This window comes from Xenopus laevis, chromosome 3L (genome assembly GCF_017654675.1).
Source record: "Xenopus laevis strain J_2021 chromosome 3L, Xenopus_laevis_v10.1, whole genome shotgun sequence".
Lineage (NCBI taxonomy): Eukaryota > Metazoa > Chordata > Amphibia > Anura > Pipidae > Xenopus > Xenopus laevis.
In genome coordinates, this window is record NC_054375.1 from 84,975,487 (window position 1) to 85,001,803 (window position 26,317).

Genomic DNA, 26,317 nt, shown 5'->3' on the forward strand with positions numbered 1-26,317 from the left:
AGAACATTTAAGAGACTTCATTAGCCGTACCCAGCACAGAATATCATCACTGTAAGAGCAAGCAGAGCGTTTGCCCTCTCTCTTACACGACTTGGTGCAGTGAAACCAGCAGCTACTGTACAATGTGCTGCAGCACAAAATGCTGGTTAATTGCTGGTTCTGTCATTGGAGGACTGTTGGCTATTCTAGGTGGAATCCTGTTTCCTGTAGGGGATATCATTATCAATAAGGAGATTGATACGGTACAGTAGCTCTATATTATACGCTTCGTTTCATTTTAGTATTTTATTCTTGTTTACTAACATATTGTAGAAATCTGAAATCCTTTGGACCAGATTCCATATCTTGAGGCTATTAAAATCATTCAAACAATAAATAAACAAATATAATTGTTTTGCCACCAATATGAATTCATGCAGCTTAATTACCATCAAGTACAAGGCTCTGTTATGATTACAGAGAAGGAAATCATTTTAAAATTTTGAATTATTTTACCTTCTGTAATTGGCAGTTTCTGGATACTGGGTTTCAGGATAAGAAGTCTCATACCTGTATTACATCAAAAACTAATATTGGGTTTTTGCTTCTTTGTAAAAAAGAACATATTTGAATGATAAAGATATTAATGGAGAACTTTTAAACTTTTAAATTATGCAACAGAAAAAATATCATTGATTTATGATATTTCAGGGAACTGCTCTCTCAGCATCTCTGGCACATACTTTGGTAAAGGCAAAGAACATAACAACAACTTTTCCTTTATGATAAAACAAATTGTCTACAGTCTAATTATTCTACATTCTAAAAAAAACATCTTAAACAGCCATAGTGTGTTGGGGGACAATGCAGAGTGCAAGTTATACTTGAATAAATCGATACATGTAGGGGGTTATTTACTAAACTCCGAATTCAAAAATCCAAAAAAATGTGTGATTTTTTTAGTATAAAATCCGACTTTTAAAAATTTTTTATACTCCAAGTATGGAAAAGTCCAAATCAGAAAATCTGGCATCTCAGACCTGTTGAGGTTGCATATAAGCCAATGGGAGAAGTCCCAATAATTTTTTGATGTGCAATGTATTTCACACAATACCCCGAAGATTTCGGGGGCTTTCGGAAAAAAGCATACAAAACCTGTCTTCAGGTGGAAAATCCAAAAAATTTTGAAATTCAGATTTTTTTTCCCACAAACCACATTTTCTGGAAAATCGAATAATAAATAAGTGGAAAAAAACAGTGCGGATGTGATCAGAGTTTTTGGCAGAACATGTTGAGATAAATTCAGACTTTGATAAATAACCCCCGTAGTGTAAACATGTGGCTACACATACAGCTGAATTAAAAAATAATTGGCACAACATAACTCAAATCAAAGTGTTGTTGTGATAAATATAGCAAACTGTAGTGGGTATAATAGATCTGTTTCACAAATATTCTATATTATATTACTCTAATATTCTATTACAATACATAATATTCTATAAGATTCTATTTTTTTATTAGATAAAATTGGGCTATATAAATGACAGTCATTTTTCCTTGGTGCAGTTACCTATAGCAACCAATCAATTTTAAAAGCAAACATCCTACTGGTCACTGCATGGCGGCAAACTGCCAATCTTAATGTCTTTCTACTACCAACAAGGTGCACCAGTAGATGAAATTTTCAAACCTGCCTGATCCCCAATTGTGTATCATGTTCCCTGATCCCAACTGATGTCCATGTACTATAGATGTTGATTAGAACTGGGGCAATATACACATATGACTTTGTAAAACATTTTTGGTACATGTACGGGCATCTTAACTGTATGTTTGTAGAGTGGTTGCTCTGATTATTACTACCTTTTACTTATATTGCCCCAACACATTTTACACAGCTAAATATTGTGCATCACTCACATCAGCCCCTGCCCAGAGTGGAGTATAGAGTGTAAGTTCCATGTTACATTCATGCAATATACACACTATGGTCAGTTGAGTCAATTAACCTGCTTGTATGTCTATGGGTGTACTCAGAGGAAACCCACACATACACAGGGAGATCACATTTCTTGCAGACAGTCATCTCATCATGATTAAACTCAGGATGTCAGCAATGTTAGCTACCATAACCAGCATCTTAATACTCAGGTGGCATTGGATGATCCAATCTGGGGGCACATTTACTAAGGGTCGAATATTCGACCCTCGAAGTAAAATCTTTCGACTTCGAATATCGAAGTCGAAGGATTTACCGCAAATATCAAAAAAGTAAAAATCGTTCGATCAAACGATTAAATCCTTCGATTCAAATGATTTTAATCTATCGATCGAACGATTTTTCTTCGATCAGAAATAGCTTAGAAAACTTATGGGGAAGGTCCCCATAGGCTAACATTGTAGCTCGGTAGGTTTAAAGTGGCGAAGTATGTAGTCTAAGTTTTTTTTTTAAAGAGACAGGACTTCGACTATCGAATGGTCGAATAGTCAAATGATTTTTAGTTCGAATCGTTCGAATCGAAGTCGTAGTCGAAGGTCGGAGTAGCCTATTCGATGGTCGAAGTACCCAAAAAAAACCTTTGAAATTCGAAGTTTTTTATATTCGAATCCTTCACTCGAGCTTAGTAAATGTGCCCCTTAGTGTGTCATAGATTGGTTAATTCTAAACAACTTTTTAATTGGCCTTAATTTTTTTTATAGTTTTTGAACTATTTGCCTTCTTCTTCTAACTTTCTCCAGCTTTCAAATTTCCCTGACCCCCATCTAAAAAACAAATGCTCTGTAAGGCTACAGATTTATTGTTATTGCTACTTTTTAATGTTCATCTTTCTATTCAGACCAGCTCCTATTCATATTCCAGTCTCCTATTCAAATCAGTGCATGGTTGCTAGTGTAATGTGGACCCTAGCAACCAGATTGCTGAAACTGCGATTTTTATATAACTCAAAAACCACAAATAATATTGTCTCAGAATATCACTCTCATACTAAAAATGTATTAAATTAATTTAAGTTGAACAAAGCCTTTAAAGAGCTTGCCTACTTGGGAATCCTTACTAGGATGTGCCAGTTTTCTAAAATGATCCATTGTGGGTATGTAATTGTGATGTTTTCACTGTGCATTGCTTTAATACATGAACCCTACCATGTTGCTCTGATATAGTTATACTGAAAAATTAAAAATTGGTTGACTAGTGAGAAACTGATTCATCTGAATTCTGCAGATCTCCAACCATTCAGGTGAGGAAAATATCACAAGCTGTAAATGACTGGTTAGGGTTGAGATAGTGTAGCCCTTTCTTAACTATGGTTAAACCCTTCCAATCCCATTTCCAAGCTCAACAAGGATAAAATAAACAAAACCTCAGTCTGGGAGTTGACATTTAATTGTCACTAGGGGCAAAATGAATTCTGTTGAGATCATAAATGCACTAAGTAACATCATGATCATCTATGAACTCATCTATATTTACTCATCCAACTACTTACTACACTTCTCTACTGACCTGCTCCTCAACTCTTCTCGCACATGTCGCATTCAAGACTTTGCAAGGCCTGCACCCCTCCTCTGCAATTTTCTCCCACAGTCTGTCTGACTTTCTCCCAATCTTTCTGCTTTCAAAATATCTCTTATAACACACTTATTTAGAGAAGCCTACCCATACTCTGTTTAGCTACTACATGCAATACCACATGCTACATCTCTCACCTACTTATTTCTGTTCTTGCCCATTCCTGTGTGTTGTTTCTCATTCCCTTCCTCTTTTAGATTGTAAGCTCTCTTGCACAGAGCCTTCCTCACCTTTTGTACTGGTCGTTATGTATATAACTCTAAATGATCTATGTATGTAATTCATGTAATTTCTTTGTAGAAACACATTTATTTTATAGAGCTGCGCAATATGTTGGTGCTCTAAAAATACATGTTAATAATAATAATAATAATAATAATAATAATCAATCAATCAATATATAAATATTGCTACATCATTAAACAACTTATGCCTTTATTGGCTAAAAAATATCCAACCCTTGGTATGTCTTATGCTGAAACTGTAGTACTTCTTTCTTCAGTTTTCATCCTTTTCACTATCCATCCTTCTACACTCTTCCTGTTCTCCTTGTATATATTTTTACACAGTCATTATATCCCATCTTAGACACCCCTTTTTACATTCACATATACATTTAAACACGCAAGGGACTTTGCTTCAAGCCATTGTTTACTACTTTTTACAGGAAGCAGTAATTGAAGAAGGAACCATTGCCTATGCAAACTGGATAGAGACAGGAAGCCCCGTCTACAGGCATTTTTGGATATATCATGTCACAAACCCTGATGAGGTACTGAATGGAGGAAGACCAGCACTTGAGCAAAAAGGCCCGTACATCTATCGGTAAGTAAGTGAATCTTAATATGATTTATTATTTGTGTTATGTTCATAGCACACGTCATCATATCTATAATAATTACAATGCATAATAATTGAGGAAGCATAAGGCAACTGACTTCATTCAGTTCTCCATGGGTCACAAGCTGTTTATCCCACTGCAACATTAGTTCCTAAACTTCTGTGCCAAGACAAGCCAATGAGATATTAATTTAGATTAAGGTTTTAAACATTTAAAATTCAGTTCCTATGAGACAGGTACAATTGACACCTTAGACAAAATATAAGAAAGTCATTAAAAACTATTATTAATTAAGTGAGTGTCCTGGAACTGGAGAAACATAATATATATATATATATATATATATATATATATATATATATATATATATATATATATATATATATATATATATATAATATATCATTAGCATTCCGAGGTGCACTTTGCACTTAGCTTCTGCAATGTGACCCCTAAAACTGTATGTTTATGGCAACCAGCAAACTAGACAGAATTTTAATTTGTAAGTTGGAAAGAGACAGGATAGAATTTAAGTAATTCAAAAATCCAAAAATATCAAAATGAAGACCAATTGAAAAGCTACTCAGAATAGGTCTATATAATATATTGTTTCTTTAAAGGTATATTTCTACCAATATATATAATATACTGCATATGATTAATAGCAATGAACGTATCTGTCACATTTCACTTTGCTTAAAAATAATCACAAAACAGATTAAAGGCTATGGGCAACTTTTTTTGGTAGCAAAATATATTATAGTCTATGGGTGACTTTTATTCTCACTCCATTTAAAGTCAATAGGCTTTTTTTCTCAAGTTTCTTCTCACTCCAAATGCACTGAAGTGAGTGGTATGTTTGCAGATGTTTAATTAGAAGTTAATCAGTTAAAAATGTATTTAGAAGTTAATTCTCAGTGGCTGCAGTGGAGGTGTGTTTCTGGCAGCCAATCACAGCAATTCATTGTGCAATATACAAACCAAGCTATACACTAACACATTCTGCAGCATTAAATATTATATTATATATATATATATATATATATATATATATATATATATTTTTACAGAAAGGCAGAGATATGATCTTTATGGACACTGGCTCTGCAATTATATTATGGCCGATGTGCTGCAATTTGTTTGGTGACCTGCCATTGCACTTTAATGACGCAGGAGCCTTTCTTTCTGTTGATAAGCAGACAAGATAACTAGCCACACTTACATGGCAGCAAATACACTGACTTGACTTTTACTAATAAATCCAGTCTCCTTTCTTTGACTCTTTTAATATTACATTTTCTGGTTTTATTCTAATAGAACAAATATGTTGCAAGAATAATACATCTTTGAACCCATAACATTCAATGCTGAATTTTAAAAATAACAATATGCAGTAAAGCCAATTTGATCATGCCTTCTGAAAGCTTAACAAATCTGATTTGTTCTGAAACTGAGCACTGCCTTTTTCCATATGGTAGCAGGGTTAACTGATATTTAATATAAGCTTAGGTCAGAACTGACAATGTTACTTCCTTAGGCAGGTTCTGAGTCATAAAATTCCATTGAAGGATGACATCTGGCCCATGGGCCCCCAGTTAAGCAGCTGTGATGTACATAGCTGTCAGTCTGTATTTTACTGGCCTGGCCGGAAAAATGTATTCTGGCTGGAAAAAATGATTCCAATGATATTAGCAGGGAGGAAAAATAATGCACAAATGTGGCACCTCTAGATATACATTATCTTAAGATTTTATAGCAGAAGAAGGAAACTGATGGGCACAAATTTTCCACCCTCCATAATCACAGTCTGTTACTGTGTTACTAGATTTGTCATGCTGTTTTTTTTAAAAATGGCAGTTATATATATATATGAATATATATATATATATATATATATATATATTATAAAAATCAGGGAATAATTAAATTTTAAACATAGGGATAGCTGAAATCACAACGATATGCCTTGATATAAATGTCTTTGCAGTGGACAAGGGACTCCACGGTGGCATATTTTAAATATGTATTTGTTTAATACATAGATTTTGTTGGTCATGTCACAATTAGAGGCTAAGAGAAGATTTATAAAAAAAAGATACAATTTATCAACCTTTTTTGCTACCGATATTATGTGATTTTTCACTAGCCATAAGAATTTTATATCTCAGACTATTATTGATGACTAGAGTCACTATCATAAGTCATTGAGTCCCATACTATTTGTTTAGGTGGGACCCACAAACAGGGGACCCAGATTATTAGCTCACTAAGTGGTGAGTGGTGATCCCTACCAACTAACAAGTGTAGGGCCCCATGTAAAAATAACAAAATGGCTGAATTAAAATGAATGTTCCTGGTCTATCCCCTGTGTATCTTGTAGGGCTTATTAACCAACAAAGGTGCTAAACCACTTGTCTCTAAAAGTATATTTATATATTTAAAAACTGTTATAATACAAAACTTTGTAAAATGATATCACTTTTCATGCAGCCCTGAATATTCAACTGTTATGTTAATCTTCTTTAAAAAAAATAAAAATGGCACCTTATGCATTTCCTATAAAAGAAATCACCCACAACTGAGTGTCAATAAATATTTAAACACAAAAAGAAGACAAGATTTTACTCTGTCAATAAGCTGGAGGCTGTTGGGGGCAAAATGCAAACTGTGCTTTATTGTTGCAGCGAAGGTGGAGTTATGTAATAAAAAGTGCAAATGTAGTCACCTATAGCAACCAATCAACAGAAAGCATTTATTAGTCACCGGTTTAAAGGCAAACGTCTTATTGGTTGCTATGGGTTACTGCACCTGGGAATATGAGGGAAAGGGCTAATAAAGCAATATATCTATATAGGCAATGGCACATGAGGTGATTCAGAGCATTTAGTCGACTGTGCAATTTTCATGTCAGTAGGTGGTTGACAAAAGCTCAGAATGGTCCCTTGTTCATTTCAGTAGCAATCCCCGGACATAGGGGTGCCCTAGCAAGTCACTGTAGTCAGTGCTATCAAGTTATGAAAAAAACGTGTTTTTTGTCCAGTGACAAACCCCTTTCAATCACCCCAAGTGCCATAGACTTATGATCTGTTCAATTTTACTTTCATTTTAACCTTTTACCTAATTGAACTCTTCATTTTTTTCCCTCATGACCCTATAGTGTCCGATTTCTTCCTAAAGAAAACATTACACAACATCAGAACTATACGGTCTCATATTGGCAGCCAAATGGAGCCATCTTTCAAAGAGAGGGGTCGTATGGTTCAGAAGAGGACACATACACTGTTCTGAATCTCGCTGTTGCTGTAAGTAATTCCTTGCTCTATGACCAAACTGTAAAACGAATGTTACTAGCAGCAGGCATACTGTTTATTGCAGAGGCCCTCGTCTTCTGTAGCAGATAATGTTGCACTTCTCCAATAATACAACTAAAATACAATGACATTACTTGCAGTGTAAACAGTGTAATTTAGAAATAAAAATGACAACATACAAATCAAGACAGAATCCCTTTAGCTTAGTATAGGTATATAGTTTAAATATGTGAGTGTATAGATAGGTTGGTATAATTATGTGAACGCTTCAGAAATAAAAAATATGCAAACATAACCAAAGCAAGTGAGATTTACAGAGAGAGAGTGTAAGACCAATGTGCAGCTCCTATTAAAATTGATTTTGCAAATATTTTACGAAAAATACAATGTAATGAATTTTGCCACGTGTGTAAAATATTGTACAATGATGTATTAACTTCCCCAGAAATGTTACCTCCTAAATTCGTCTCATTGATTTCAATGGGTTGTACCAAGCCAAAGGTGATGAAAAATTGTCACTTTGTTATACTATTATAAATAGATTGTTGTAGTAGATTTTTCCCATCAGAAATGGCTGATGTTAATGCATGCACAATGACTTAATACATTACACTCTATTTTACACTTTTTTTTGTAAAATAATTTTCAACAACAACTTTACTTCTTTCGTTGTTCTTTGCTTCTGTTTTAGGCGGCACCTGCTATGTTCCCGAATCTTCAAGTAATTTTGAATAGCATTATTAAATCTTCGAATTCATCCTTGTTCCAAGTCAGAAGTGTAAAAGAGCTGTTATGGGGCTATAAAGATCCATTTTTAGAAAAGATTCCAGTTGCTTCCCTTGATAAAACCACTGGACTGTTCTATCCGGTATGTAGAAAATGAAAGTGATTGTATAGGGAAAAGGGGATTAACCTCAACCTCATCAGATGGTGAAATAATCTGATAAAAACAGTACAAACTGACATTCAATTTGTGGGCATTTCCCAGCTGAAATAAAATGGTCACCTTTTGGGTAGAGGGGTGGGGGGTTGGGCAGGGTACAGTTGTTGCAGATTAAGTTGTGGTAGGGCTTTCTGTGTTTCGTATACAAATTGTAGCCAAATATTGCCTATAGCTGCCATTCAGCCTTTAAAACAGGGAATTACTTATAGATGTATGTTAATTGGCTGGGGCTAAAAAGCTCCTTGCTTTTTCACTAGAGCTCCTGAGTTAAGGGTAAGTGCACCATGGTCTTATTACTCAGTCACATTGTCTACTGCACTACAAACTTAAAATGCTAATAGATTGTGTAGGAAGGTAATTATTCACAGATGTATGTTTGTTGGCTGGGGCTTAAAAGCTCCCTGCTTTCCCACTAGAGCTCCTGAGTTAAGGGTAAGTGCAACATGGTTTTACTACTCAGTAACATTGGTTAATGGGAGACTTGATTTTAAATGCACTACAAACTTAGAATGCACACAAATAGTGTAGTAGTCCAATGAGGGGCCTTGACGTTGCATGTGAGCTTACATATTTTTGCCAAAGTGTGGTACTAACACCTCATTTTTTGAAATTATTATTTTTAAAGGCAATCTTTTTTTCTCTTTCCCCCCTGGGGCTAGGTTTGTTGGGGGCAAATGATCACAGTAGACAGGGAAGTTTGAAGCAAATGTTTAGTTAAAGGCTTGGTACTGGGTTGTTCAAATGGTTTAAATTTATTGTACGTTTTGATAACTGTAATAATGAATTAAGCTGCTGCTTTCCACCCATAAATATTGAATCCATTTCTATCTATTTGGAGTCAAAATGGCGGATGGTTTGTTTTGGGAGGGGGCAATTATTGCCATCTCCCCATGTTAATTGTAGCAAGGATCTTTCTGTACTGTGAAAGGGAGACTGTAACCAAATGCCCTTTGTGTAAAATAAAAAACAGATGGAGCTGATTTCAGTGCAGCATCTGACACATAAATGATGAGAAGATTATGAACTGCCTGCTGTCAAGATAAGGAGATCCTTCCACATTAAGGCAAAATTACACAATCCAATGTGATAAAACATTTGATAGCAGATGTTATCATACAGAATTATATTCCTTATTATCCATTTATAATTCAGTCATCTAGGCTAATATTTCATAAGAAGTGAAGGCTATTCCAAGTTCTAAACAACAATTATGCTGTTTTAATCTTTTCAGTGCTGAGTCATATTTATAACCCCGTGTTATTTCCACATGAATTTTGTAATTTAATATTTTTTCAATCTACAACGTCCTTGCACTTTCTGCTGACATAAATTGCCCTTTTTATTTCTTTCCTCAGAATAATGGAACAGCTGATGGTATTTTTAATGTTTACAATGGAAAAGGTGGCATAAGTAAAGTTGCAATTATTGACAGATATAAGGGAGAAAGGTAAATTATTCAAATTTCTTACTTATTTTTTCTTCATTTATTTTATAATCAAGACTTTAACATACCTGGTCTGTTCCTATATCAAAACATTTTTGTAGAACCCAAATTTTGCTTGGCTTTAAGTCAAAGGGTGTTGTGTTTCCATTTTGGGATATTAATATTTGTGTTGATTGATGTGATATTTTTTTAAAGCCCTCCTACCTCAGTATCAATAGGATGATGGTTAGGAGAGTTAATTGTATGAATCCCAATTTGGGATTGGTACCACAAAAAAACATTGACCCCATGTCCCCAAAAAGAGTGGATGCTTTTTTACAGCTTGTAGCTGTGGTTATCTATTTTTTTGCTAAAAAAAACTATTATTTCAAATCAAGGCTCACAAGTGTTGCCCATGTTGGAGATGTTTTAAACCAAAGCACCAAAGCACAACAGAATACAATATTTTGGAGATGCATAAGGATTACACAATTACGATAACATTGCAGAATCAAAAATCTCTATACTAGAACCAGATAAGTAATTTGGCTTGTTAATAAATCTGGAGATGTTCAGACACAGTATATATGAAGTTTGCCAACCCTCTAAATACCTGTAAAAGAAAGATCATGCTTTATATGTAGAACTTATATTAACACAAAAAGACAGAAAATAAATGGTTATTTATGAATGCATAGAAGTATGCAAGCTCTAATATGGACGCAATGGAAAGAGCATGTTGACAAAATGTATTTAGGTGAACATGCTCCATGTCTTCTTTATGGTTACTAATGGGTCCATCCTGCCCTTTTGGATGAACAGTGCACAACTGCTATTGATGCTGTGGAACCCTAGCACTAAAACTACCTTGGACCTGGCAATAGCTCCAGGGTGCATCAGCTATGACAAAAATGCACTATTATGGGTAAAAAAATGGTGATTTCATCCAAAGTTGCACTTTGCGCACTGGACTTGTTTCTACTATAAATTACCCCTTTAGTCTAACTTTCTAATCACTTACCATCCAAAGTACAAAGAACCGCTACCAAGCTGAACGGTTAGAAGATTTACCTCCCCTAACTATTTGGTAGGAGGACTTTTCAATTTAAGATGCGACAGAACATGTTTTTTCACCTATTTTGGTTCTTTCAGTGGAGTGAAATAAACCCTCAGTCCTCACTCTAAAACAGATCCTGTAGTCAATCCTGTGTCAATTAAATAAATATAATAAAGCAAGGAGATTCTCCATTCTTGCCTCTTAGCTGAAACTGAATGGAGGTAGGTAAAATTATCTGTTATGTAAATTATCTGTTAAGAACATTTTCTAGCATTTTTCCTTTAGAAGATTGCTCCCCATCCAGTGGCTCGTGAGCAACAAGTTGTTCACCAACCCATTGAATGTTGCTCATAGTGCCTTCAAAGCAGGTGCTTATTTTTGAATTCTTGGCTTGAAGGAAAGCTTTAGTTACATAAAAAAAACATGTGTACTGCCAAACAGATCCTCCTGTAGGCTGCAAGTCCACATAGGGACTACCAATTGCCAATCACAACCCTTATTTGGCACCCCAGGAACTTTTTGCTTGTTTATGTTGCTTTCCAACTTTTGTTTATATTTCAATGGTTGGGGACTCTTGTTAGAATCTAATTACCTTTCTCTCTTTTTAGCTCACTTCCATACTGGAATGATACCTATTGTGACATGATCAATGGTACAGGTAGGTACAAACACACTATACACACAAATATACAAAATGATTGTTTTGCCTGAAATGAAGATTAATTATAACTTAGCTGGGATCAAGTATAATGTATTGTTTTATTATTACAGAGAAAAAGAAAATCATTTTCAAAAATTGTAATTATTTGATTAAAATGGAGTCAATGGGAGATGACCATCCTATAATATGGAGCTTTCTGGATAATAATTTTCCGGATAACTCATTTCATTCCCATACCTGTACTCTGACACAGCAGAATTAATTTTGATGATTCATTAATTGTGTATATTTCTTCTCATACTGTATGTAAATACTGGATTTTGCAGATGCAGCTTCATTTCCTCCTTCTGTTGAAAAAGATAAAAAACTCTACTTCTTTTCTTCTGAAATATGTAGGTAAGTAATACTGGAACTGCACTGTAATTAGAATTATATTTCTCATATCTTTTGTAGGTACAGTATATAAGGGCATTGAGGTATATACAGATTACATAATTTCATTATTAGCAAATAGAAATCAGGTATAGCAGGTTAAGCAGGTACCCGATGAAAAGAGACTGACGTTACGTTAGGTGATTCTGTAGAGGTGACAAACAGAGACATACCACTGAACTATGCCAGCATAGGTATTCCCATCCTCTAAGCACAGTTAAAATGCTTTACAATTAAAATGCTTTAAAAATACCGTTACAGAATATCTGCCTTAATATCTGCTTGTAGTCTACTACTGCCACTTGCATAGAAATGCATTAGTACCATATTAGTACCATATCCCTGAGGCTACGGGTCGTAAGTGGCCCAGAGCTGCAGCACTTGAGAGTTTAGTAAGGGTATAGGACATTGGTCTGTACAAAATAGGCCAGCAATCACTTTGCAAACTGTTTTAAACATATTTCCTGATTCTATAATATTCAATAACATGTTTTATTTTACAATAGATCTATTTATGGAGTATTTGAGAAAGAGTATATGCTGAAAGGAATAAAGCTGTATCGGTTTGTGGTACCAGATGATGCACTTGCGTCACCTACAAAAAATCCAGATAACCACTGTTATTGCAAAGATTTTGAGCTTTTTAGAAATTGCACTGCTGCTGGTGTTCTGGATCTCAGTAACTGCCAAGGGGGTAAGATGCATTGTTTCCCAAATTTTTGTTGTGAAAAACATTAATAACAAATTCTTTCAGAAAGGTAATATTTGCCAGTATATTAAACTTAGTTGAAAAGGAAATCAAGGTATTTCATGGTTAAAGAACTTTTTTTCAGCTCTCAAAGCCTCTGACCCACTAAAGTTGCTTGGTTTTAAGATATCCACAAAAATAAATTGGAGCTATTGCCTTCCTTCTCGCTATAGTTTTCTTAACAATACAGCAGCCATAAAATATTTGCAAGAGATACAGTACTGCTGTAAAATGTTTATAACCCCTGTCATGATTTCCTAGTGCTAATCGGTGTCTAATGGAGGCAATTTTCTGGCACATTCAACTCTGTGAATGAACAGGAGACTGTGCTTTGAAATTCCTGCCATAGCCTAGAGTCAGGCAAACCAAACCTTATGGCTTTCAGGGAATTTAGGTCCACTAGATAGACTAGAGGGTGTATTGCAGCTTAGACCCACCTGGAAATATCCTGGATTACACAGGCTACTCTTTCATGTTCCTCTTGCTGCTTTGTCTGATGCTGTTATCCCATTAAAGTACATGAATATATTAGGCATCCAGAAGAACATGCTTGCGCCAAAATGTAGCTCAAGCATATCCTTTGGTATTGATTTGCTTTGACTGCATCTAACCAAGGCCAGTAGAGCGAGAAAAATATATTAGAAACATTGGAATAGGGATGTAGAAAAAGAATTGCCTGCTACTGCTTTAAAGGGTAAAACTTATTACAATTGAAGGATCAGAATTTTGACATTGCTTTTAATTTTTCACCATACAGCCTATTTAGTTTATGGTAGGATCAGTTACACCATAACTTGGAAATATTATTATTATTATTATTTTAGTTATATTTTTAACAACAGTTAAAATAACAACAGAGATACTGACACCAGAAATTAAACTCTATTTTACATCTATCATAATATTGCCTTTGAAAGCAACTTATAACTTTGCCATAAAGTATTTGCACAATGCTTTTACATTACCTGTCTGATCCCCCATGTTCCTGTATGAGGGACTGCCATATTTGTGCAGCAGGAGTCTGTTAGTATTAGAATCTCTGACAGGCTGAGATGGGACAGTCAGGTTGGCAAAACAGTCAGGTCAGTCAGGTTTAGGAACTTCAACTAACAATTACTAACAAAAGCAAACCTCTCAGCAAAAAACAACACGACTTATAGGTAACTTTCAATATACTTTCATATTTTAAAAAGTAGTTTTTTAGTGTCAGTATCACTTTAACACAATTATCACATTCTGACATAGCACACGAATGAGGTAGAAAATAGGCTAGCAACATTGAAAAGGTCATGACCACACAGTGCAGTTCCTCGTAAGAAGGCCTTGGTTACAATCGTAATTGTGTTTAAACAACACCTTTGTCAGGTGAACAAATGAAAAAATCATAATAATAACAGTATAAGAATGTTCGGACTGAACCAAAAAAGAGAAGGAAAACAACAAAAAGAAAGGGTTCAAGATAAAAAGGAAACAAAGAAAACTAATAACAATGTGGGCAGATTTCACATACTATATAGGTACATTTGTCAAGCGATCTATTAACTCTCTAGCTCAAGGGTCATCAAGTCGAGAGTAGATTTGCCAGTGGCGCCATATTTTAAGAAATCATTTATATTTCCCCAAAGATTGAGTTGTTCATTTTTCATCTTCTTTTCATCTTCTTATCTTAATTAAATTGTAGAAGGTGGGATTTCCAAGCTGACGCAATTGTCTGTTTGGTTGCATTAAATATACTGTATGTTATTAGGTGTAGATCAGAAAAAGTCATTCCCTCAATTGGTTTATTTAGTAGAGCTTCCCAGGGATTTTTAGCAAGAGTAACACCTAAAATATTATGTATCATAGCATAAACCTGCCTGAATTTAGGGCAGCTCCACCAGATGTGAGACATAGTACCTCACTCCTGGCAACCTCTAAAGAAGTTAGGATCATAAGATGGAACCCATTTCTCAATATGTGCTGGCACTAAGTACCACTGTGCCAGTATCTTATATGATGTCTTCTGGATGCCTGAGCTAATAGAGCAATGGGCAGTTCTAAAATAAAATCTTATTCCAGTCCTCTTCCTCTTGAGTTAGATGTAGTTCTCTTTCCAAAGACTTCACATATTTAAGGTCTTTAGATAAAGTAGCATTGGTCCACTTATCATAGAAGGAAATATTATTTCAATATTTCAAATCTCTATCTCTGACTATAAACTATTTCTTGGCACAAAATGTCCTATCTTTATTCGACAGTTTTCATTCTACAGTTTTGTAGAGAGTCATGAATGGTATTTGACCCCTGTTTAGCTCTGGTTAAGTATTCTACAGAGCATATGTGTTATGTGCTATGTAAACCCTACTGCCTTATTTCAAATTGAATGGTTGCTCCCTTTTCTACACAGGGAACTATTTTCTTTGAAAAAATAATGTGCAGTTTGTACCACTGAATGGTAAAAGTATATTGTATTAAAATTAATTGAAACCTCTTTCATTTTGTTGGTGATGCCATTCCTTTAAATCTGCACATAACAATTTACATTATTAACGTTTGCCACTTTACTTTAGGAAAGCCAATTTTCCTTTCTCTTCCGCATTTTCTGTATGCAAGTGACTACTTGCTTAATTCTGTGAGTGGCCTAAAGCCCAGCAAAGAAGAACATGAGACCTTCGTAGATGTTGAACCAGTAAGCTAAAACCCATACCAGTTCCTTGTACACTCTTTTATTACCTCATATGCTTAGAGGGAGAGTATATCCAAATATAACATTTTGCATAATACAGTAAAATGTAATTCTAAATAATTTTCCAATATGCATAAATTAAACATTAGCCATTTTTCTGATATTGATATTGAACATAATGGGGCCTATTTATCATTTGTGTTAAAAGTGGAGTGAAACATTACAAGTGATGTTGCTCATAGCAACCAATCAGATATTTGCTTTTGTTTTCTAACTGTTGAAATCTAATTGCTGATTAGTTGCTCTGGGGAACATCACTGCTTCACTCCATTTTTTACGCAGCATGATAATTAGACCCCATTATGCAATTCTGGCTCTGACTACATGTACCACTGAAATAAGTAGTAGAATTTGATCTCCTCCAGCCTTCAGTTGCCACAATGCCTTGCATACTTTTGTGATTCTCCTAATATATTTGGATTTATGACTCTTTGAGGGCCTACAAGTTCTCATAATCTAACTAAACAATATCACAGAAATGACAGTCCTCTAAATGTAATCAGCTGTATAACTTAAGCTATTGAGAAACGTTTATATTTTCTACCTATTTTCTTCTAGTATATTACAAACACAAATTAATACTTGCTTATTACAGATAACTGGATTTACAATGCATTTCGCCAAAAGGCTTCAGGTCAATGTAATGTTTAAACCTACAGACAAAATAGAGTAAGTATCTAATTCATTTATCTTTTAGAGTAACATAGTCATTTAAGTGTACTATATAGCTGATATCACTAAAATGTCACAAATAAGTCTGTACTAGTAGGGTTGCCATCCAACATATTTGGCTTTCCTATCTAGTGCTAACACTGGAGCCAGTATTAAATATTTAGCAACAATTATATTTAGCCGGCCATTGTTAGGTTATGGGCCAGCCTTTTTATGGCTCTCTACCCTGTTTGCCCTAATTAGTCAGGTCCTGCCAATGATTTGCTACTATTCATGCCCACTTTACTTATCCACCCCCTCACCAGTAGAGTACTCTAGCTGTATGATTATATGTGATTTAGAAATGTTTAATTACAATGTAACAATAGAGACTGTTATAGGATAGAGCGAATGATTGCTTATGAGTTATCTCTCTTGCAGTGTGATGTCTAAGCTCCAATCAGAGTTTGTGTTCCCTGTTGCATGGCTAAATGAGGTGAGCATGCCATAGAAATAAACATATGTCTTTGTTATTCTATAAAACCAGTTCCTTTTCTCGTTTCATGGTCCTGCGTGTATTAAGCAAACAAATGCAGTTATAATGGATATTACTGCCAGAAAGGTGTCATTATTTCAGAACATACCATCAGAACACATATACAGGTATAGGACCCCTTATCCGGAAACCCAATATCCAGAATGCTCCGAATTATGGAATGGCCTCCCATAGACTCCATTTTATCCAAATAATCCACATTTTTAAAAATTGTTTCCTTTTTCTCTGTAATAATAAAACAGTAGCTTGTACTTGATCCCAAATAAGATATAATTAATCCTTATTGAAAGCAAAACCAGCCTATTGGGGTTATTTAATGTTTACATGAGTTTCTAGTAGACATAAGGCATGAAGACCCAAATTACGGAAAGATCCGTTATCCAGAAAACACCAGGTCCCGAGCATTCTGTATAACAGGTCCCATACCTGTACTATATTATTGGTGTCACCCCTGAAATCTGAAATGTTTTGTTTGTGCAGTGAAGAAATTGTTTATATTTAGTTAAATGTATTTCTTACAGTACTGTATTGCCATAATATCAACAGTAAAAAGATGCAGTCCTGCATTGGGTCAGATATCCATGTGTTCCAATGGGTTATCCACAAATAACACGTTTTGCAGGTTGTAGGTAGGTCTTGTAGATGCAGGTAAGAGTTTGGATTTGAGGTCTATAGGTCAGGTTGCAGGCCTGAAGATAAGTTAATTTTACTCCTTTATTTATCATTTTCTTTATAGGTCATAGGTCTAGGTCAGAAATTGGTCTCATGATACATTAGATAATTAAAATGTGGAATCAATTTTTAGCAAGTGAGCATAACAAACCTACCTATGCTGATCTGGTTGAATTGCATTTAGGAGACAGAAATAAAAATTTCCTTTTTATTCAATATATGGTTTTATCTTTATAAATGACTTATTTTGTTGAAATTTATACATAATCATTTTTTCCTAGACTGCACTTATTGGGGATGATTCTGCAAACATGTTTAAATCCAGTGTAACTACCCCCATGAAGGTGCTAGAGGTATTGCGGATATTGTTTATTTGTCTTGGGTCGGTCACTTTTCTCGCCTGCTCTATTACTCTGTGTGTGAGAGGCTCCAAAAAGTAAGTTTATTTTAAAATTCTGAACTAAGAAAATGATTTATTAGATATCCAGTGCAATTTTTGGAGTTATTTATTTAGTATAACAGAGTTTTAGGTTTCAGTAGTGGAATAAAGTAGTTGGGCCAAACAGTAAGGTCACTGGGCACTAAACTTTGGGAACAAGACATTTTCCATAAACATATATTGCAGCTACTTATCAATCAAAGTTCCACAGGGTCCCCATAGTCCATGGGCCCCCCTAGTTGTTGGGTTTGTTTCCTCTACACGTACACCCCTGCTTTTCAGTAAAATGATTTGTGAACTTGTATCATCATCAAAAAAAACCTGTCCTATTAAAATCTACCTAAAAAGCTGGGGGCCCCAAGAAAATAACTGGTACAGGGCCCTGAGATTTGTGATGGCAGCCCTGCAATCTGCAGAATAGTATACCAAGGTTGGCGACCACAAGGATGGGCAGCTTGACAACCTTCTTCCATCTTCACCTGCCATGCTCCTGCCCCCAGAGAGCTTTGAAAAGGACAACAAACAGCTCAAAGTAGTGGCAGCCAATGCCAATGTGCTATTGTCTTTCATTTTTTAACAAATACTGGCATTCTGATGACTCATGATTGAATTATAAAAGTTCACCAAAAAGATGTGAGGAGCAAAAGCTGATGTGACAAAGAACCTGAAGCCCATTGAAATGGCTGCTTTGCTCACTATAAAGCATCTGTTTCCTTATTTCTGATTATTTCCTTATTTCCTGATTTTTTTGTTATTTCTAGCCAGGCTTAGTATGTAGGCTATATTAATGTTCCGTAGACCTATTATGCATCATATGACTTTAAGCTAATTTTCTGTTTTAGGTAAACATGCAAGTCAGAAGGACAGCCAGAAAAAAAGAAAACAACTGATGCCACAGGAGTAATCATTCTCCATGCTAAATCATACTGCTAGCCCTAATTTGGTATGACATCACCTTTATGACATATACTTTTGAACTGGACTTAATTTTAAAAGAAAAGTTACCCACCAAAAGCCTATTCTTATGAAATGAAAATGTCGTCATTGAGGAAAAAGGACAATAACGAGAGTGTAATGCATTATTCAAAGCAGGAAACCATCTCTGTGGACCTGAAATCTTTGGATCTCAAAGCTTGGATTTCAATATTTGATGTAAAAAAAAGTTAACAATGTTGTAAACAAAATAAAGAGTGAACAATTATTTGTATTTTGTTTTTAACATTTGTTTTAAAGATGAACTGTGTATTATAAATGAAGAACTACAAATAAAGTAGCTGTTGTGCACAGATTAGACAGTGCTTTACATAAAATATCCAGTTCTCAGCTTTCCTGCACATTCTTGGGCTATGTCTAGATTTTTCTTTATACTGGTGTAAATTGTTTGGTAATGTTTTCTTCAATTTATGTTCCTTTGGTTAATTTATTTCCTTTATAGTGCAAGCATCGATAGAATATTAGAGTATGTTCCAGGGGTTATTTATAAACAAGCAAATAACCTTTACTTGTAGCTCTCTAACCAATGCAATCACCAATAACAGTTCAATTAGAGTGTTTGCCCATAAGCCCCTGTCTCTTGGTATTACAGAGTGAAAGTTTGCACTATCTTCTGATTTGTGTTCATTAACTAGAATGAATAATTTTCCAAGCATCAGGTGACAGGTTCACTTTTAAATGAAAGTACAAGTGGGAAACAAATGGCTTTTTATACTGTTCAGCATAGTATTCTCTTGGGGATTATTTATTTTCCCCTATTAATATTTTTCAAGTAGTTTCTGTAGTCTGCAAAATACTTTTGTGTATAAGAATAATTGACTGAATATTTTGTAATCATTCCCCTAGGACATCTAGGCCCTCATTTATTAATGCCTAAAAAATAAATGTATGAATGTATTCCTTCCCTTACTTCTGTTAGGTATGAACCTGTCTAGAGCATGGGTCTGTAAGAGTCATGGGTGGGAGGATGAGAGTCATGGGTGGGAGGATGAGTATGTCATACTAGTACAGTCATGCACCCTGGGTAAATTGGCTCAGAAATGTCAGGTTAGTAAGCAAAGAGTCAGGGTTCTTTGGACTCCATAGATAAATGGTGGCAATAACCATAGGAAAGGGAGGCCTCAGTGAAAAGACTGGGGTAAGAGACATACCTCAGCAAAAGTCAGCAGGTATATACCTTCATTAACATTCTCGCACTTTATGCACTTTAAGACAGGCCATCGCGTGCAAAGTGTTTTACATTGCAGCAATCAGAATGTTAGAGAAGAGCATAGATATCTTCAGGAGATTTGCTTACCACCAGTAGTGTAGATTTCCCACAGCGACAGATCTCCTAGTCTCCCAATTACCATAAACTATAACTTGTCTATAACTGCATTGTTTGACATTACCTTCTACCTACAGAAGTAAACTCAGTAGGAGATAACAAATTATCCAAAACTGACAGACAAGGGCCCTCTTTACCTCTTGTATTGGTTGTTTTGTATGTATTCTTGTATGTTTAATGTACAATGCTCCGGAATGTGTTGGTGTTTTGTAGATACATGTTAATAATAATAATAATAATAATAATAATAATATAATAATAAAAATAGATTGAAAACTAAGCACTGAAAATATAAGGGGCATTGGCATTGGGGTTTACCTTGACGTGGTATGGTGGCTTTTCAATTTTATGATCATAACTTTGGTAACTAAAAACCCCTGTTTTGTAAACATGCATTTGCATTTATACTGAATTATTTATGAGACAGGGGCCCAGGGAAGTGCATTGTAAGTAGCACTTCCATTATATTTAAATATATTTTGATTTAGCCTTGAGTGCTTCCACAATTTCCCTCCAATATAGTATATTTGCCTGAAGCTGTGGCATAGCTTCATGTGGTTTTTCAATAGCACCCCATACCCACCCCTTAAAACTAATGGTGGTCCTACGCTTTTAAATGTGGGCGTTGGTTTGGGCAATCTCTCTCTCTTAAAAGCCTTTACTGGCGGGGGAGGATTCAGCCTTCAAATTGAAACCAATGCTCAACATACACTGAACACAGGTAATGCTATTATGCAGAGAAACATTTCTTTTTAATAAGTAAGTTAGGGACCGCCATATGGGGTTTACCTTGACGTGGTATGGTGGCTTTTCAATTTTATGATCATAACTTTGGTAACTAAAAACCCCTGTTTTGTAAACATGCATTTGCATTTATACTGAATTATTTATGAGACAGGGGCCCAGGGAAGTGCATTGTAAGTAGCACTTCCATTATATTTAAATATATTTTGATTTAGCCTTAAGTGCTTCCACAATTTCCCTCCAGCATTGGCAGTGACTGCTTGTGACCAGCCCCAAAAGCCACCAATATGAAATTGGATTAGTGTGAATAAATAGCACAACATATTTACAACTTTATTTTTAGAAAATAAGTATACAGTTTAAATAGAAACAAAATGTCATAGGGGATTGTACCTTCATCAAGTAACCACCAACAAGAAAGCTACACCTCTAGAAGGGTGTAAATCAAGGACAGTTTGATAAATGCTCTCTCCCCTACATTGGTGGCCAGGGCCTTTACTAAAATGACCTTGGTGGCCCAGGGGCTTATGAAAAAATACACTAGTGGACAGGGGTTTAAGAAAAAAGGTCAAAGTAGAAATTGTATGCACTCCCAGGCCTTCTCATATGCAATAATCTGGTGCTCAGTCCTCTAGGGAGACGGCACTCCCCTGGGTTCACAGGAAACGAAGAATTGAGGAAACGGCACACAGAATTGAATGCAAAAGGGGATATACCCCTATGGAATTATTGTGTCAAACAGCACAACGTTTCGGGGGCAGGCCCCTTCGTCAGGTGATATGGAAAGCTAATTACAAACAGCCCTTAAATAGCCTATCGGCCCTCCCACCACCAGAAAAAAAAGGTAAAAAAACTTTACTCAAAAAAACATTTTTTTGTTCTTACGAAAAAGAAAAATTATGACTCCAAAAAACAATAATTGAAACAATTGTCCATTGAGATAAATGTCCAATCACAATGATAATCCAAAATTGGTAAATTAATAATAAGAAAAAACGAAATACAAAAAAGTGAAACGAACAAATCAAGGAATAAGGCACATAAGGAGATTATACTTTCCCTACTGGGGTATTACCTTTCCCTTGGAGAGTAATTATGCACAGAAGTTTATCTGAAAGGTAAAAAGATACAAAGTAAGTTGTCAATCTCCTGCCAACTGAAACAATTCTAACCACCATAGCAGTTTGTTACTTAAGTTTTAGGTGATGAAACTAGAGCATTCTAAACACACATAGTGGCATGTTACAGATTTAAAAAGTAGCGAAAGTGGTTGTCAAAGTTATAGGTAACAGGATAAATTAAACTCTTCATTCAATCCCCTTGGCATTTGTGTTTGTAACAACCAAATCCAATAACTTTCACGTTGTAATAACTTTTGTTTTAAATTTTGCCCTCTGCTCACCTCCACCTTTTCCAAGACCTGCCAACGTAGTTGTGAAACTCCATGTTGTTTTTCAAAAAAATGCTTAGCCAGTGTAGTTTCGTGCTTAGTATATATATATACCTCAATACCACACGAGGAAGGTGTTGAATGTGTACGTACTTACCTTGGACGTACATCTCTACCCACATATAAAATTAATTTTCTTTGCACTTTGTTAGAATTTGTTCTTACCAAAAATGTCTTCTCTTTTGAAAAAAAGTATTATCTGCAAATACAAGGCTGTGCCATGGGGGCAAACATGGCCCGGCATACGCCAACATTTTTATGGACTATTTCGAACAAACATTTATATTCTGCAACACTGAATTTTCTTGCCATATTCATTCCTACATGAGATTTGTCGATGACACATTTTTTATTTGGACTGGCACACAGATTGAACTTGATAATTTTTTTAATTATCTCAACAGCGTACATTCATCCATAAAATTTACGTTAGAATCACATCACTCTATGATTCACTTTCTGGACGTGAATGTACAATATAGTGACACAGGATTTGTGACCTCTTTATACACTAAAACCACAGATCGCAACAATTTACTGAATCCCACTAGCTTTCACCCACCTAGTCTGTTCAAGGGTTTACCAAGAAGCCAAATGCTACGTGTAAGGAGAATCACTTCGACTGACGCATTATATGCGCAAGAGTCCACAGTAATGGCCAATAAATTCCTTAGAAAAGGTTATGATCAATCAGGAATGGAAAAAATCAAAAATGAAATAGGTGTAATACCAAGGGAAGAGTTGCTAAAACAAACGAAAAAATCTAAGAATAAGTCTGACCGGGTACCATTTGTTTCCACGTATGACACCAACTCTGTAGCCATTAAAAATATCATCCTCAAAAACTGGATGATCTTAAAAAATGACCCCAAATTTGGTAAATTATTCTCTGTTCCTCCAATTTTTTCCTACAGGAGGGGGAGAAACATAGGGGACATGGTTAAGAATAAGAAAACCTGGGCGTGGCCAACCTTGATGGAGGAAGCACGCGTTGACTAGGAGCTCCTCGCCTTAACAGACCTTTTAAGCCCGAAATTCAGCAACCAGCTCAGTCACCCAGTCGAAATCGGGTCAGTTGTTCTCAGAGACAACCTGCCATCCATCATGGGCAAGAAAAAGCCTAAAGACCAACCCGCTACCATGTCTCCATACCTTCAGAGATCACAATCGCAGAAGACGAAGGCCGTGCGGCAAGATGGCGCCGATAGACTTATTGCGCGCCATGAAAGTGACTCACCGAGCGCATCTCCCTCCTCACTGCCGCCCGACCCTGAGAGCCCACAACATCGCCTTACAGGTCAGTCCCTTGATATTGATATGCCCCCGGGTCATTTACAACCGGTTACTGCCCCAATACTGGCGCAACACCTGGCGCAGCTTAAAGAGGCCTTACAAGACACCATCAAGCATACGGTCTCACGGGCAGTCACCGCGGCCATTAGGGAGGTTCAAAGGGATTTAAGTGACATGGGTGAACGTACAGACAAATTGGAGACATACACTGACGATGTAGCTCAGCGGTTGGGGCTTTTGGAAGATGAAAATTGTTCATTACGAGAGGAATTGGCGTTCCTTAAAGACACCTGTGAAGACCTGGAAAACAGGTCTCGCAGACAAAATTTGCGATTTCGGGGAATCCCTGAGACAGTGGGGGGCCCTGATATTGTGCAATACCTGCAGGACTTGTTTTGTACTCTTTGCCCCCAAGCATCCTCAAAACTGTGGCTACTGGACAGGGCCCATCGCTCATTGGCTTCGAAACCCCCTGACAACAAACCACCCCGTGACATAATAGCGAGGTTTCACTATTATGAAGGCAAGGAACTGATAGCCTCTGTAACTCGTTCTATGCAATCTGTGGACTTTCATAACTGCAAACTACAGATATTTGCAGACCTATCACCAGTCACTTTGGCTAAAAGGAGGGAGCTTAAGCCAATTACACAGAAGCTGAGGGAACATAAAATCCCTTATCGGTGGGGTTTCCCCTTTAAGCTGGTTGTCAATCATCGAGGCACGACACACACACTCCTGAACCCAGCAAAAGGAAGTAAATTGCTGACAGCACTGGGGCTCCAATCCAAGAGTGAATCTGCTTCACCACGTCAATCTCCCGCCAAAGCTGCACTCGTTCCTCAGTGGACCAGGGTTCCTACCTCCTCACTAGAACCCAGGCTTGCGCTAAGTCCCTCTCCTCCAGCAGAAGATGGATAAATTTTGCTTAATAGTTTGTTCTACCTCTGATTCAGTAAGTTACCTAAGGTCATTTGGCAGGATGCTGACTAGGCCTGTGTTACTCCATATGTTTCCTGCCCCCCTCGCATAGAGCCGAGGGCTCTTTTTGGGCTCACGTATGACTGTGTTTTCTGAGCCACGAACTTTACTTTCCGGACTTTTGTACTGCCTGAAGGGCAGTTCATTTCTCTCCTCAGCTGCCGGATGTTCTATACAGTTACTTTTGTTTTTGTTTTTATTATTTTCAGCCTTGGTACTTGATTTTTTTTATCTCTCCATGTTCAAATCTCATTGGGTTAACAATGCATGCAATGTATCTGAACTTGTTGTTCCTGCTCTGTTGGGAAAGTGTTATGTGAGTCTTATATTTAAAGTCAGCCTTAAGCTGCTATCTGACGTCATGCTGCTTTTCAGATATAGGCAGGGTCGGACTGGGGGGCCCGGGGCCCACCGGGACTGCTGTCCAGGGGCCCCCCTCCGGCCCCCTGCACCCCTACTAAAATGCGTCGGGCCAGCAACACCGCCGCTTGGCGCGCATGCGCAAGAGCGCCATTCGGCGCGCATGCGCAACAGCGCCGTTCGGCGCGCATGCGCAACCGCGCCGTTCGGCGTGAATGCGCTGGCGGCGCTGCGCATCGCCAGAAAAAATTTTTTTCCCACGATTCGAAATATATAGAGATGGGTTCTGGCCCGGGGGCCCACAAGGGTCGGGGCCCACCGGGTTTTTTCCCGGTTTCCCGCCGGGCCAGTCCGACACTGGATATAGGGTACTTTTCCTGAAAGTCATCACCCCTCTGTACCAGTATAGCGCCCAGCCATCCTTGACTCAATCATGGTTAAGTTGCTATCGTTGAATGTCAAGGGACTTAACAGTATAACCAAAAGATATTTGGCTCTCAAAGAATTGAGGATTTCGAAGGCTGATATTGCTTTCATACAGGAGACTCATTTTGACGCTTCTGGCTCACATAAATTGAGCTCTAAATATTTCCCTACTGGTTACTATGCTTCTGGCAATCAGAAGAAAGCTGGTGTGGCCATACTAATCCATAAAGACTGTCCCCTTATTGTCAATCAAACCATTGGGACCCTGAGGGTCACTATTTATTGCTTTCAGCCACTTACACAGGGATCCCGATTAGTTTGCTCAATATATGCTCCCCCAATAAAGGGCAAAACGCTTTCCTACTAAAGATCCTGCAGTCCCACCTAGACACTCTCCACCCCTATTTAGTTATTGGTGGTGATTTTAATATGACTTTTTCGCAGACAATGGACCGTTCCCAACAGGCCCTGAATCAGGCGACCCATACTCTGTCCAGAAAATTTAGGCAGCTAACTCGACAGTTCTCTTTATTTGATGCCTGGCGTATCAACCATCCAAAAGAGAAACAATATACCTTCTACTCCAACCCCCACAAACTTCATACACGTATTGATTATTTCTTGATTTCTCATCCCTGCTTAAACCTCCGCTATTCCACTGATATACTTCCCATCACGTGGTCCGACCATTCCCCTATAGTCTTACAATTACACCTTGCTGCGCTCCCAGG

General features: G+C 36.7%; 1 protein-coding gene across 1 annotated transcript; it reads left to right on the forward strand.

The window, feature by feature from the left end:
* Nucleotides 1–18,882, forward strand: cd36.L (CD36 molecule L homeolog). The gene is made up of 13 exons (XM_018251714.2): nt 1–242; nt 4,221–4,378; nt 7,552–7,696; nt 8,397–8,573; nt 10,004–10,095; nt 11,737–11,786; nt 12,116–12,185; nt 12,728–12,915; nt 15,519–15,637; nt 16,290–16,363; nt 16,787–16,841; nt 17,855–18,009; nt 18,855–18,882. The coding sequence occupies exons 1-13, from the start codon at nt 123–125 to the stop codon at nt 18,856–18,858; spliced, it is 1,407 nt and encodes a 468-aa protein (XP_018107203.1). The 5' UTR covers nt 1–122; the 3' UTR covers nt 18,859–18,882.
* The last annotated feature ends 7,435 nt before the right edge of the window (nt 18,883–26,317 follow it).